The 15,734-nt window shown below is 38.7% G+C and overlaps 4 protein-coding genes across 4 annotated transcripts; 3 read left to right on the top strand and 1 right to left on the bottom strand.

Annotated features, from left to right (window-relative positions):
- Window positions 1-174: 174 nt before the first annotated feature.
- On the bottom strand, window positions 175-1,917 carry LOC144657134 (uncharacterized). The gene has a single exon (XM_078517442.1). It carries the CDS (start codon window positions 1,594-1,596, stop codon window positions 475-477), a length of 1,122 nt encoding a protein of 373 aa, XP_078373568.1. The 5' UTR covers window positions 1,597-1,917; the 3' UTR covers window positions 175-474.
- Window positions 1,918-4,581: 2,664 nt separating this feature from the next.
- On the top strand, window positions 4,582-6,583 carry LOC144658523 (uncharacterized). The gene is made up of 2 exons (XM_078518949.1): window positions 4,582-4,934; window positions 5,555-6,583. Exons 1-2 carry the CDS (start codon window positions 4,634-4,636, stop codon window positions 5,995-5,997), a joined length of 744 nt encoding a protein of 247 aa, XP_078375075.1. The 5' UTR covers window positions 4,582-4,633; the 3' UTR covers window positions 5,998-6,583.
- Window positions 6,584-7,308: 725 nt separating this feature from the next.
- On the top strand, window positions 7,309-8,590 carry LOC144658832 (uncharacterized). Its single transcript, XM_078519313.1, has 2 exons — window positions 7,309-7,697; window positions 8,065-8,590. Exons 1-2 carry the CDS (start codon window positions 7,397-7,399, stop codon window positions 8,502-8,504), a joined length of 741 nt encoding a protein of 246 aa, XP_078375439.1. The 5' UTR covers window positions 7,309-7,396; the 3' UTR covers window positions 8,505-8,590.
- A 3,283-nt stretch (window positions 8,591-11,873) lies between these two features.
- On the top strand, window positions 11,874-13,318 carry LOC144658236 (uncharacterized). The gene has a single exon (XM_078518629.1). It carries the CDS (start codon window positions 12,000-12,002, stop codon window positions 13,056-13,058), a length of 1,059 nt encoding a protein of 352 aa, XP_078374755.1. The 5' UTR covers window positions 11,874-11,999; the 3' UTR covers window positions 13,059-13,318.
- The last annotated feature ends 2,416 nt before the right edge of the window (window positions 13,319-15,734 follow it).

Raw genomic sequence — 15,734 nt, 5'->3', positions numbered from 1 at the left:
GGCAACGAGGTTAGGTTGAAGCGCGCGTGGAAAAAGCGTGTAGATACCACGCGCGGATAGCACGCGTGGCGTACTTTATGCAGTCACGCTCGGCCTCTCCGGTGTATAAATTGAATGTCTGTCTTTGAAACATTAATTCTAACAACACAACTGTTGCTATATAAACAATACACTTTAATATCCTTGTTAGAAAATGTATTTTTAATGTAAAAATGCTGAAATAATCTAATAATCCTCGTTTATTATCTCAATGAGCCAAGAGGAATTTCATGGGTATTAAATTCCTATACACGGAAATGTATCTGTGCACGTATAATAATTATATTTTGAACATTGCTTCCAGTGTATGTCGTAAAAATAATAACGAAACTGGTTTTGGCACATAAAATACCATTCAATACATAAAATATTATTGCCTATAAAATTTGATACATTAATTTTAACAACATTTTTGTCGAAAAGAATAATTGTGATTTACAAAGAAAATCTCCGAGCATGAAGCTCGTACCGAAAAGAGTTCGGTTCGTTTTCGTTGTGATTTTTATCTGTTTGAGACTCGTTACTTTCAACACTTAGCATTTCAGCGCTTCTAGTAAAACGTTTAACATCATGTGTTGGAAAATCGTATTCTGTAATAAAATTCCCTCGCAGGGAGGTTGGAGAGCTACTTGCACTTCTAAATGTGTCTTTGTTCAACGACGAAGGTTCCACGCTTTCTACAACAATGTCAGGTTTCGCAACAATGTTAGACGGTTCTGTTTCATTCGGTTTATCTTCGATGCGGTCTGTTTTCTCTACTCCTTTTGCTATATCTGTAGCTATTTTGTTTTCATTTTCCTTCGCTTTGGTGGTTTCAAGAGCTTGTTCAATTTCGCTTTCAAAAATCGGAGAAAGCTGCGCATTTGCGTCCTGGTCACTAATCACGCGAACCTTGTCTCTTTCAGGCAAAGAATCGCATGTCATTGCATTGTTCTCGGCGTGAAGCACAAATCGCTGTTGCATGGCTTCACTAGTAGCACTGGTTTTCAGCGCGATCGGAGGCAAAACTAACGCGCCAGGAACAGGTCTTTGCTTCTTCAGGTAAACAGCTTCCCTCGGTCGAAGATAGATAGGGTGACCTTTAATCTCCGTCATGAAGGCGTTCGACGAGGCAGCGTCTGTTACCAGAGTAATCGGTTTGGAGCTTTGTTGTTGAAGAGTTGGTAAAGATGGGTTTATTCCCCATCTGAGAGGTCTATTCACGAGTGGTTTAGATACTCCTAATAGTTGATCAATATACGAATAACCGACTCCAGTAGCGAGATGGCTTTGACGCAAAGCGTCACTGTTTAGTTTGTTGAAGTGTTCTCGAGTTGGGAGACGTTGAGACGGCTCTGTAGTGTTCCGTGAAAGTTTTTCAACTTCGGCAACTCTGTCGTTAATCTTTTGCAACTTTCTTTCATACGTCCGCATTTGAGAGTTCAAGCTTTTAACTTGCAATAGCTTCTCCTTGTTCAAGCGCTCGATTTGCCTTTGTAGAATCTTCTCGCTTCGAAAGTTCATCTTGGCAACGTAATGATCTTCATTATGCCGCATTTGTCTCGTTGCCTTGGCCATCTTTATAAGCCTTAACAAAACACTTTATGAGTTTAAAGATACTCAAACTTGCGAACACAATACCTCTAAAACTATGTGTTTCGATGGGAAATGACGAAACGCCCGCACTTCAAAAGTGCAAATTATACGTGCCTAGAAACTTGAGACAACAAATACTGCAAATGCCTTTCCGGTGAATAAGATTCATTACAGACTACTTATTTCGTTAACAAGTTATGGCTAGGTAAACAAGCATGTCTTTGTGTATCGGAAGTGAAGTGTAACTGACCTAAAATAGACACATTCAGCGAATGTCTATTTACCAACAGTCGTTGTCAAGTCTGACACATTATTGACGCTACATTTCCATAAAAATACCACGCAAAGTGATACCGTAGTCTAAATAATGTGTGAAAACGAGGGATTCTGTTAAAAAATATCTGTTAATGATCATTGTTGTTCAATCGTATTTGCATAGTGCTTATATATATATACCCACAAAGCCAATATTGGTTAGCGTGAGAGGGTTCTACACCTGATGCATCATAGATTGCGGTCATTCATTTTATCGTTTACGTGACGAAAACCTTCAAGTTTCAATATAAAGTCACTTTAATTGTTATATTTTGTCGGAAGAGAGATCTAGGGTATTCTGAAGGGTTATTAAAACTCCTCGGGTTGTCAAATTATACGGCAGATCTGGGATTTCTAATAGTTTCTAAAGAGAAAGAAACTTATCTGCCGCATCGATCATGGACCATGAAGTTGTCATGTCGAGTTTAATAGAACAGCTCTTGAAGTGTGCTAAAAATAGCTTGCGTTTCGGGTGTGAGCTGAATCACGCACGAGTCAAATTCTGGCGGAACTGGACCCGATTTAAAAAATAGGTATGCAAGGCGTACAATCGCAACTATGTTTTAATTTTGTACGCTTTTAGCCGTTTTATATTGATTTATTTCGTGGCTATATCTGGATTTTGTACTTCGTGTAAAAGCCCATACAAAAGTAATTCATCATGTGAAAACAAAACGCATTTGCTCGGTAAAAGTCCGGGGCTATTATTCATCGATGAAAATTAACTAATTTAATAATGATCGGAAACCTGGAATCGATCGAATAAATGGAAGACAGTCAATAATAACACGGAATCATATTGATTACTATTGTTAATATCGATGTACACAGCTTCGAACTTCCGTTATTATAATGATTATTCTCGGTAATTGTGCTTTGGACTAATGTTGCCCCTGAATAGAGAGCCTGCTCGCACACTAGGACAAGTCTCAAAGGGCGAATTTGCCGCGAGAGGGTTCTTGAAAATGGAACCCTAACTGTGATTGGCTGATATCGGGAAAGGAATGTGTTGAGCAGCCGCTTCTGTGGGGGGGGGGGGGGGGGGGAGCATTGCGTGATATCTCAAATAGCGGCTGCGAAGGAGACTATAATGAGCCAGGAAGTCTTGCAAAAGTGTCATAGAAGGAGATTCTCAATCAAATACGAATACAGCGACCCAAAAGTGCGAAATTGAACAAACGTTTGCAAATAAATTATTAATTGTGGAGAAATTTTAAAATTAAATCATTCTCTTCCCTTCCTGTCTGAGATTGGGTATTCAATTTACTTTTAAGTCTGGGATTTTGAGCTTTTTTGGTCTGAGACGTCCCCACCGAAACGTCTCCAAGTCCTCCCCCTCTCACCGGGCTCAGGCATTCAATCTTGGATTTTTAAGTCTCTAGTCTCTAGAACATCCTATAAGGCAAAAAACAACATTATCTTTATTTCATTATTCCCTTTTCTTCAAATAGCGGTACCTATACGTTTTATTTCAAAAAAGAAACTAAACTAACATCCGTAAGATTAAAAATAAACAACATGTCATCATATAAAATAGATAGATGTCCCGAGAGGAGGAGGGGGGGCACTCCCTTATATGTGCTATATAGGTATGTGCCGCTGTGAAGGGTATGATTTTCAACCAGTTTAGTCTGGGATGGGGTATAGAAATCAGATCAGAGAGTTTTGGTCAGAGTAGGGTATCATTCGCCGAGAAACAAATCATTGGTATGAAGGATTAAGTTCAGAATAGGAATAGAAACTCGAAAGAGAGAGAGAGGCTTTCCTAAACGTAAACAAAATCATCGCGGCAACATTGTTGACAGATGGTTTTCCATTAGAAACACTAATAGTGATACAGTTCTAAAAAAGCAAGACGGATAGGGTAGGGAGTTTCGGTGTCTAGTTTAGTATTGGATTCCAAATCAGCTGAACATGGTCTGGTATAGGGTAAGGGTTTCAGAGTCCAAACAGCACACCCCATCCAAAAATATATACAGAGTGCCCCCCTCCCCCCACACCGATCGATGTGTTTGAATAATATTCATACTGATAAAATCCAAGCGATACTTCTGATAGTTGTTCTATACATGTATAGGTGTGCCCATTGCAAAACAAGGGAATCGTTCAGTTCAGTTACTCGATTTTTGCCATATTCTTTTTTTTAGCGACGTCAATTCAGAGTCCTTTCATACCGCACGGTTGGAAACACGTATTGTTGACCAAATTGTTATCAGACATGCAATTTATTATTCATCAGATTAATACTCCTTTCTTTATTAGCTTTTTTTCTTAAATCCCTTTTTATCGCTCAGATAAATAAACGAAATTGAGCCAAGTGATTCCACGCCTTTTCTTTAGCCATTCCGGGGCTAATAGATAAAGTGCATAGAAACGATAACAGGCGTAGTCACGTTTGATTAATTTTATTTGTTGAATTATACTGTACTTAATGCGAACAAAAGCGAAAGTGTTGCTTTTTAGACCATGAATAATTGCCCAGTGAATAATTAAGACCAATAAATAATTGACCAGCATAGCTCTATGTTCAGTGGCTTATGAATTTACGGTCTTTTTTGGAAGGTAAGAAGTAATTAAATTCCACTTGAGTCGAAGAGTAAATATTAAACTACACCTTGTATCTTTGACTTGCGTTTCGCCAGCACACGGCGTTCGGAACACTACAGCTCAGGGTAGAGGCACTCCGCAGCGGTCCCAAACACACATGATGGTGATTTTCAGTGTCATATTCTTCCTCGTTTTCTTTCGCCAAGCACTAGCTGGTGAATCGTGTATAGATCATCGCTCACAACATGGCTTCGCCCTGTTGGATCACGAGTATCGCTCGTTCACCGCAGATCGCTTGTCTGCTTGTTACATCGCCTGTAACATGCAACCCGCTTGTCAAAGTTTAAACTACGACCTTGCCGACAAAACTTGCCAGTTTAACAACAACACTAAATATTTTCGTCCCAAGTATTTTGTGGAGAGAGCAACTTCAGTCTATGCTGATAACCCGGACTCGGGTAAGTTGTTTTTGTTAAACTTTTCGAAACCTCTACAGTCTGAAGAAAAAAAATCTTAAAATTTGTTTTCAAACTCCATTAAACCTTTCAGGATTTCTTTTTAGTTCCTTACTTCAGATACTTATTTTTTTAATTTTTCGTCATTGAACAAAAATCACTTAAAGGGTTTTGTCACGGATTTTAACAGGCCTTTTTTACAGCCAACAATTATATTTGTGTCGAAGGAAACCTACGAATAATGGTTCGTTTGTATATCAAAAAAATGCTTTATCAGAGATTTGAAACTGTGGATGGCTGGGATGGAAATAATTGCAACTTAAAGAATTGTGGCTTAATTTTTCAAGTTGTTTTCGCGCGTCTCCAAAAAAATATATTTATAACCGTGTTTGTATACGTTTTGATTTCTTATTTTCTCTGAAAAAATTATGGTTATATATAAATATATATATCTTCGTTAGATGTTAACCATAAGTTTCGGAGGTGTTTAGTTTTGAAAGTTACGTAATCTTAAACAATACATTATTGATAAGAAACTAACTTCCTTCGCAATCTCTTTGTTTTTATATTATATCCATAACAAGACGAAATTTATTTAAAAAAATAATTTCCGAATGCTACAGGATTGGCCTCCTGGCGCAAGCTGAACAAAGCTCCAGTCTGTTTTGGCGCGAAAGACAACCAGTTTGGCAGGTTTGAAATTGAAACTGGCGCCACCGTTTTGGCTTTGAAGCTTGTTCACCTATCTGGTAGTGTAACTTGTAACGTGAATAGCGGTGCTGGCGTGTGGTCAAGGTTTGGCTGTTGGAAAGCTAGAGATCTTATTTTAACCGTTATCACAAACTCAGATGACGTCATTCTGCTTCCCGAGAGTCAAGAGTCCAGGTATACTTTACCCGGTCATTATGCAGACTCCAAGGAAATTGTCTTCGAGAAGATCTCAACTCCGCTGCTACTGTCTCCTGGACAAGAGCTGAGAATCTGGTACGGCGAGGATTTGAGAGGTCGCGGCGAGGGAGATAATGGTGGAACTTCCTGTGTTGATGTGTATGCAAAGTACATGTGACATTACAAACTTAGGTGTCACAGTAAAACGCAACACAATTTCACACAAAACTGATTTGTTGTAACTAAGGCCCCAAAGGCGATTTTTCTGTATGCACTAACAGGCACGCTCGTCTTACCTCATTGGCTCTAGCTTGTTTAATCCAGTTTTAAGAAGAAGAAAAAAAGGAAGCCTGATCGCAGGTGAGACAGTCCGAGTTCGTTGGCCCCCATGTAGATCCCTCCTGGGAAAGGATGGAAGGAGAGTCACAGATCAGACCCACCTAGACTTAAGTTGAGAATCTTGGACGAATATCTTTTTTTATTGTAATGCTGCAATGTGGGAGCAATTGAGAGCAATCATAAAAATTAGGTTCAGTTTCTCAGCTTTAGATATAAACCACGATTGATTACCACGGTACTTTGACGAAATTTGAAACAGGGGTCAGCTTATTAGAAAAGCTGCTGAGCGCTTATCAACTAAAACACATTCGAAGGGGGTGCTTAAATTAGAAAGGGGCACTTATAATCGAATTATGTATATATAATGATTTTTAGACGCTATTCTAACGGATTAGTAATATATACATTTGGTATAATTGTAATCGATCTTGAAAAAAATAATTTAAATGAAGCATCTTTTTTGTTCAATTGATTAAAATACATTTAAAAAGCTACATGGTTTTTCTCAGTCTGCTGAAGGCTTTCTACGCGTACCACTAAGCGTACCACTAAGCAATGTTTGATGAATGTAATCAAGAGAGGGGTGTATCTCTGAATGTAAATAAAGAATGTTGCTGTATTTTTATGTGGAACATTAAAAGAAAATACACTGCGATATTTTTTTGTTTTGTTTTGTTTTGTGGGGAGGGGAAGGGGTTGTGGGGCTGGCGAAAGTGTACTTCAATTTCAATTCAGAGCCCCTTCATAATGCACGGTAAGAAATACGTATTGTTTTAGAGAAATATTTTAATATTCATTTATAGCCTCTTACTCCTCTCATCCATATACATTTTTTCACCCAGATTAATCAAGGAAATGCAGCCAAGTGGAAAACAACCTTTTTTGGAAAACTCGATTTCAAAATTAAACTGATTCGGCATAAATTGGAAACGATGTAAAACCAGTTGATAAAAGGCAAAAGAAGACACACTCTTAATTAATTTTATTTGTTGAATTATACTGTACTAAATGAAGAAGAAAATATTTCTAAACATCTAGTGAAACTAATGAATAATTGACGGCTTTGCTCTATGTTCAGTCGCTTTTAAATTTCTAGTCTTTTGTGGACAGCACAAAACAATTAAGATCCCCTTGAGTTCACGAGTAAATATTTATTAATAACGTATAAGTTTCGTTTCTCCAGCGTTCGGGACACTGCAGCTGGTCGAAGCGGCACTCTGCAGCGGTCCTAAACACACATGATGGTGGTTTTTAGTGTCATATTCTTTCTCGTTTTCTTTCGGCAAGCACTAGCTGGTAAATCGTGTATAGATCATCGCTCAGAACATGGCTTCGCCCTGTTGGATCACGAGTATCACTCGTTCAGCGCAGATCGCTTGTCTGCTTGTTACATCGCCTGTAACATGCAACCAGCTTGTCAAAGTTTAAACTACGACCTTGCCGACAAAACTTGCCAGTTTAACAACAACACCAAATACTTTCGTCCAAAGTATTTTGTGGAGAAAGGAACTTCAGTATATGCTGATAACCCGGACTCGGGTAAGTTGTTTTTGTTCAACTTTTCGAAACCTCTTCATTTTGAAGAAAAAAGGTCGTGAAATTTGTTTTCAAGCTTCCTTGAACTCTTTACGTTTACTATTTAGCACCTTCGAATAAATACTTATTTTCTTCTTATTTTTCGCTTAATAAAAGTGACTTAAGTCGGAGAACTAAAATTATTTTAAACCGCCCAGAACTTAGTTTTGCAGTTTTAAATGTTAGTTTTTTTAATATACACTACATTATTGATATAGCTAGGAAACGAGCTTAACTTAAAAGTCATTACGTTTCTTCCATATTAAGCTATATTACATCTTTAACAATAAGACTAAAGGATTTTTTTAATTTTTTCAAATACTATATTTAGCACCCACTTGGCGCAAGCTGAACACTGCTCCAGTCTGTTTTGGTGCGAAAGACAACCAGTTTGGCAGGTTTGAGATTGAAACTGGCGGCTCCGTTAACGCTGTAAAGCTTGTTCATCTATCTGGTAGTGTAGTTTGTAACGTAGATGTTGATGCTGACGAATGGTCCAGGTTTGGCTGTAGAAAAACCACACAGGAAATTCAAACCGTTATCGCAAATTCAGAAGACTTCATTCTGCTTCCCGAGAGTCAAGAGCCCTACTATACTTTACCCGGTCATAATGCAGATTCCAAAGAGGTTGTCTTCACGGAGATCTCAAACCCGCTACAACTGTCTTCTGGACAAGAGCTACGAATCTGGTACGGCGAAGATTTAGAGAATCACAGTGATGGAAATAATGGCGGAGAATCCTGTGTCGATGTGTATGCTAAGTACATGTAACCGTTACTTACTCAGGCGTCACAGTGTAATTCAGCACAATTTCACACAAAATTCACTGTAAGGCCCTAAAAGACGTTATTCTTTTTGCACTACTGGCATTAACCTGCGATCAGGCGTTATTTTTCTCGCGGGAGGGGTCAACGGATTTTCTCCTTCCCTCCGCCGCGAAAAAAAGAAAGCCTGATCGCAGGTTATACTGGCATCGGCTTTCGTCTCACATCATTGTTTCTAGTTAGTTTATCCTAGACGGTCCGAGTACGCGTTGGCTGCCGGAGTAAATGATTTCAGGTTAGGATGGAGTCAAGGAGGCGGCGTGGCCTGGTGGTAGGGCGCTAGATTTCAACCTTGTTCCCAGGGCGCTTTTCCCTTCAGAGCGGGAGGGAAGAGAAAAGCGCCCTGGGGACGAGGTTGGCTAGACTTGTAATCCGGAGGTCTTGGGTTCAAATCCACCTCCCTGCCACTAAATGAATTTGTCTTCGGTCGTCCCGAATTCGACTCCTCCACGGCCAAGCCAACTGGTCAGCCTCCTGCCCGCAGGGATTTTTAATCAGTGTATGTTCCATTTGCAATATTTGTTTATCTATTTCAGTGATCTAACACAGTGTCCACAATTAGCACTACAGTGCTAAATACATTGACACTTAAAGAAAGTTGTTTATTTTTTTGATTTTTTTAGTGCGAGCGGCCGACTTAGACTTATTAAAGGGATTTAAGAATCTTAGACGAAGGTCACGGTTTTCTTTTTCAATGCGGCATTGTACGAGAAAGATGAACCAAGATTGATTTTAGTGCACTCTGATGGAATTGAAACAGAATAGGGGCCTTTATTGGAATAGGGGCGCTTTTTGGAATCACGGGGGTGCTTATTAGAATAGGAGCTGATTGCTTATCAACAAAAACACATTTGAAAGCTGGCGGGCGCTTATTAGAAAGTTTAATAGCGCTTGAATCGAATTATGTATATACTGTATAATGACTTTCAGACGCTATCGGTCAACCTATGTGTAATACATTCTTTTGGTATAATTTTAATTAATCTTGAAAAAAATAATAAAAATAAGGTACGTCGAAATAGCGATGTATGCATTTCTGAATGTAAATATACTCGTTGCTATGTCTTATGTCAGCCATTAAAAGAAAGTGCTTGACGATATTGTTTTTTGTTGTTGTTGTTGTCTTTGTGGGTTAAGGAGGGAGCTTGGCGGCTGGGGGGTAGGTGTACTTTTAATCATTCTTTTTACGTCCCTCTGGGCATGTCACCCTTCCATCAGCTTGCATTTGCCAGAACTTCTACAATGAGGAAAACAGATGAAATAACCGAAACAAGCAGCTTAGAGTAAATTGATTGTCATGAATGGCAAAGGTCCTGGATCATGAATGTTGAACGAGAAACCGAAGAGAAATCGGGATAAAGAAAGACGGTGACTTTTGAAAAAAAAAAAACAGGATTAGGGTGAAGGATAGGCCATGCAGTCGAATCCCGATAACCCGAACCCTCGATAACTCGTACCTCGACTAACTTGAACCTTTTTCGAGACACCTTTTTCTGAGATGGGTTTAAAATCTAAATCTTCAGTCGAGATAGAGTAGCAAATATGAATTTTTCTTGGTCTGAGACGGACTAGGGGTAGGCTTTTATAGATTGTGCTAGCATAATTTTTGGCATAATTGGAGCTAAAAAGCATAATTTGTGAAACGAGCACTGCCACGGCATAATTAGCAATTTTTAGCACTTTTTGGAGCATAAATTCATAAAATGTAGTAAATATGGTGTACTTTCTACAGAAATAAATGAAATTTAGGTAGTTTGTTCTTGCAATGCGTGTTTTAGCTATACAATTGTGATTGTTAAGTCGTTGGAGGCATTTTACAAACGGTTTAGAGATGCGAGCAGCTAATTTGGACAGCTGACGGCCGTGATAAACTGCCATAAACACAAATAAATTTACAACAACAGTTTATTTAAAAAACATCATAATTTGGTGTCGTTATTGCGCACCTCTATGTATAGAATCTACGTCATTTTGTGAGCATAATTTGGGAATTCTGGCATAATTTTTGCATAATTTGGCAAAATTTTGAGCACTGCTAGTAGCATAATATGCCACTTTTAGGAGCACAATCTATAAAAGCCTAACTAGGGGTTTCCAGACTCCAACGAAGCAACTGACGACACCGACCAAACGTTTTCATATGCCCCTCCCCCCCAGTTGAAATTACACGGCTTTTATTCGTCTGAGGGGTATTTTCAGAGGGTCTAATAGCCCTTATATAACTTGCGTACAAGTCGTTCCCTTTCAGACATCTTGCGTCTGGTCGTGACGAATTTTTCACGCACGTGACGTCATCAAAATTCTAAAACCCAGAATCGCAAGAGCCCTGAGTTTTTATCCTTCACTGGCTATTAGACGTCCTTAATATATATCTTTTTGAAGGTTTTTTTTTTAGCTCGATAGCATTCGCCGTCTTTAAGATAGAGCAGTTGGAATTTCGGAGTTTCACGCCACGCGAGATCAAAGATGGCCGCCAGAAGGCTGTGTAACAATCTAAACAACTGAGGTTTTTAGGGAACTGGGGAAGTGTTTATGTGAATGTTTACTTGTTCATGAGGGTGATCTGACCGTTTTTTGTAGCAGAATTTAATGCCAGATGTTTTAATTGATTTCCGGCCGCCATGTTGAAGTCTAAGCAGTTGGACTCCAGCATGGCGTTTCCATACTGTGCTCTCAAAATTTGTGTGAAACATTTTGATGGATAACTCGAGCACGGAATAACGTACAGACCTGAGACTTGGACAAGTAGTTTATATAGAAGTTTTCTACAACCTGTATTATTCTTGAATTTTTTGACTTAATAGTTTTGGATTTATTTTTTCGCGGCGTGACAGTAAAAACCACCTCAAGGAGCTACGTCACGGTGATTTTTGGTCTAAACTGTTCTGAAGTTAGTGGCAGCATCTTAACCAATGAAAAATGTCTTCTTTGAACATCTGAAGGAAGATATAACCTTAGTTTGCAGATAGAAATCAAACCACAGCTAACCACGGCTATATCGATTTTTGAAAATGCGCGTACAAAAAAAAACTTGAAAACTTTAGCCTTAACAGTTTTCAAGTTGTCATCATAATCCATTTCCATACCAACCATCCCACAGCCAAAGCCGCTTGATAACAGCAATTGCTAATAAAAATGGACTCTTATTTTTTAGGTTTCTTACGACACAAATACATATTTGGCTGTTCACTGGAAACTGTTGTGACAAAACCCCTCTAATTTCCGCGCTGCTCTGCAAACAGAATGCCCTGGTTCCGAGTCCATGTAGCCGAGAAGAGCCTGAGGACGAGTACAGCCTCAATTTCATGTGCGACGTGTTTTCTGGATCTCCACTCGAAATCAAAATTTGTGAATGCTTTGGGTTTATTTTTGAAGCAATTTCACATAGAAACTGCTTTTATATGGATATACTAAAGCAAGCAGATAATCGTGGATAATATTCATGTTTTCGTCTTGCTGGAAAGGCAATATGAGGATCACAAACGTTCGCTATGGGCGCATTGTGTTCATGGCGGTGGCGACCATTTTGATTCTTTTCATGTTCTTGTTGGCACAGTTCAGCCTTCGAGCTTCTGGTGGAAAAGGGATTTTGGATCGGGCCAAGCAGCATTTTCACCACTGGTTTCAGAAAACGGTGTTCAAGCACAACTGGGAAGATATTCACTGTCGACGTAAACATGCAAATGAAACGACTGTGGAAAAAAGCTGGATTCCTGAATTGGCAAAACAGCTAAATTTGAAGGATGGTACCTCAGTTTTCGACAGCAACACTGGCTGTAACGAGTGGCTAACTCTTCTGAGAAAGGAATATCCGAAGCTAGTCATTGGAGGTGCTCACATTGATCAGTACGCCGTTGAATATGCCAAAAAATTATTCAATGATACCCCAGGTACCTTTGGAACGATCAGTTCTGATGGAAAACTCAATTTCCTTAAAGACAATATGCAATTCTCACACGTTATTAACTATGGAGGATTGCGAGAATTGGGTGATAAAAACATACAATGTAATCTCGTCCGGGAATTACTGCGTATTTTGAAACCAGGCGGATCTATGTACCTTGGTCATAATATAGAAGAAAAGGAATGCCGTGTGCTTGATAAATATTCTAATGTAGCTCTTCCAGGATGCTACTGGTCAGAAACATGTCTGAAGAACAGAACTGATATTGCTTTAATTTATTACATCAAGGAAAAAGAACTGTTTGGTGCCCACGCACAAATTGATGACTGCTATACGGCAGTATTCATTCATAAGAAGGTGATCATTTCAAGGGGAAATGATGGACACGAGGAACCAAAACCCAAGTATGAACCTCATGAAAAGATGTATTTTTGTGATAGTCAGACTGGTGTTTCTGGCAATATTGCCAGCAGCTTACAGAAATTTGGCAAGCATGTGTTGAACACAAACTTAGTCTTTCCAGGTAGTTTGAGTAAGGGGATTGAGCTGGCTAAAAAAATGAATGCGTTGAGGAAAGGAAATTTATCACACACTTAATGACAACATGGTAGTACCTTTTTTTTTATAAAGGGTGTTTTTCACCGGCAGACAAAGTGTTAAAACACCATTAACTGATATGACAGCTTTAGACAGCAAAAGAAACATGCTAGTGACAACTGCCTAAGTGTAACGAAAAGAATGTAAATTATTGTGTTTTATGGTAGTTTATACACATATCTGATGTTTGAATGTTACCACAGGTAGACCAAGCTGCATGTATGTTATGCAAGAAACGAAATATAAAAATTTGTATGGGGGGATACACTGTTGTATTCTTAACATTGTTATACCTGCAAACCTTTCCCAAGTCAAAGGCATGAGATTGCCATCTCCACATTTTCCGAAGATGTTTTTACTGCTTTCCAAGACTTTCGAAGATGTTCTAACAACTTCTGACCCTTGCCAAAAAGTAGCATACACATGTAGATGTTCCAATTACTTTCAAACGCTGCCAAAGTGTGCGAGATTGACTCATATACGATTAACATAGCTCATTTTTTATGTTTTTCTGGATAATTTTTTGCCCAAATTGAATTGAGTTTACATTAATTGGATTTCAAAAAAAGAAATCCAGATTTGCTAGTCAGGCATGAGAAATTGGTGCGTATGCACGAGATCGATATTTTGGGTTTGCAGGCCTGAGACTTGTGCATAATGCGTAATAGTTTGCAAGTCTACATTGTTAATGTGGCTGCATAGGGTAATCATATAAGATGTTAGGTGCATGCTAGTACAGGTACATTTTAAAATCTGGATTTTACTCCTAGTTTGGTCAAACAGCCTATCAAATGCAATTAATGATGATGAAACAGTATTCCAGAATGTTACCACCTAAAATTCAGTCAAACCTCTGTATTACGGACACCAAAGAAACAGACAAGAGTGTCTGTATTACAAAGGAATCGTTTCTATGAATTTTTGTCACTTTCGGACCAGTTGAACTGTCAGTAACAGGGAGGTGTCCATATCACAGAGGTGTTCGAAAGGGGAGGTTTGGCTTAGTGTCTTAAAGACTACAAAACAAATGCATCTTAAACCTTTTGAGCCCCAATATCCACATACAAATTCTCCTGACTGACTTCTATATATTTTTTTATAGTATTAGTTGGGAGAATTTGTGTAAAGATCAAAGCAATTTTGCTTTGGTGATCATTTTATTGATTATCATAACCTTTTCTCTCGATTAAATATTGATAATGTGAGGAGAAATTTGATGTTGGTCACTTTTGGTCTTAAAGGGTTAAGAATGGTATCGGTTTTCAGCACTAAAAACGACCTTGATGACCCCCACTTTTTATTATTGAACATTGATCAGCATGTTAAGATACAACTTTCTGCAAAGTTAAAAAAAAATCTATGAAGGGGTTTTAGAGCAACCTTAATTATTGAGCTTGTTTTTGAGTTATAAGCAGTTAAAGCCAAAATTTAGGGTGTTTTTAACAGGTCATACTGTTGCTATGGTAACCAGTGACGTCCATAAAATAACCAAAACGTATTCACCAATCATTGGGAATTTATTTGATACCATTATTGTAGCATCAACTGATAAAGATTTGTAGTATTGACCCGTCAAAGTATAAGAGCTTCAAAGTGCTGAAAACTGATACCGGCCACCTTTCTTCGTTATTGCAAATTGGCTTCTTTTCCCGCTGCACAAAAACTGATCTCATTGATTTTCCTGAAAACGTATGCCACATTTTATTTTAACCCCTCTGCTGACTTACAGATGTATGTTTCTATCTGGTCATGGTTTAACAAATTTTGCTATAGTTTTGTTTACCTAATTGGTAACAGGACCGTGTCGTCAAAATTCTCTCTGCAATTCACACGTCATTGAACCCCCCACCCCTCCACCCTGGGAAGACATAAGGCATGGGCAGGGATTTGTAGGGGCTTTGACCCCTTGCCTTGCCCTAGTGCAGGCACGGATCCAAACCGGTTTCCACCGTTTTACGGAAATCTGTCAAACTTTTTATTACAAATAAATATTTTTTATAGTGTTTATTATGTTTAAAAAAAATGCCAATTAATATCCAAAAACAAACAATTAGATATAATCCTGTCACGAAATACCCAGAAATGGCACTTTAGGGAGTCAAAATCTAATATATTCTTTTTTCGCGGGAGCATGTTCCCGGACCTGGAGGCTCCCCCTTGCAGCACTTCTGTTATCGGGAAATGGTCATCATTTTTCCTAAGGGACGGACCATTAGAAAAGTGATGGGGGGGGGGGGTGGGGAATTTTCGGCTTGCAAGAATGTTTTTTTCTGTCCATTTCTTGTGCAGGAATTTTTTTTTCGGGTGAAACCCTCTGCTCGAATTTTTTTTTTTTAGACAAACGTTTTTTTTTCTTCAGACAAATGCCATGTTTTGTTACTTTATACCATAAAAATGCTGTTGTTCATTGACTTCATCCTTTAGGGACTGTCAATAAGTACCGAGGGGGGGGGGGGTTGTCAAAGAGCGGTGCAATTGGAAAAAGTGGAGATCCACCCCTTCTTTCTAGCTCAAAACACCCACCGACCCACTGAGGGGTTGGAAAATGGAAATTACATGATCCAACCCGGGGATCCACCCCTTTCTACAAAAAAATAGTTACTGGTAATAAGGAAAAAGTCTGTTTGATTGTCTGTAATGGATTAGAGGTTTTTGAATTGATATCAGCTTTTAAAG

This window comes from Oculina patagonica, chromosome 6 (assembly GCF_052425735.1).
Source record: "Oculina patagonica isolate OP01 chromosome 6, crgOcupat, whole genome shotgun sequence".
Classification (NCBI taxonomy): Eukaryota; Metazoa; Cnidaria; class Anthozoa; order Scleractinia; family Oculinidae; genus Oculina; species Oculina patagonica.
Note: the sequence above shows the minus strand (reverse complement) of the source record. Positions and strands in the feature narration are given on the sequence as shown.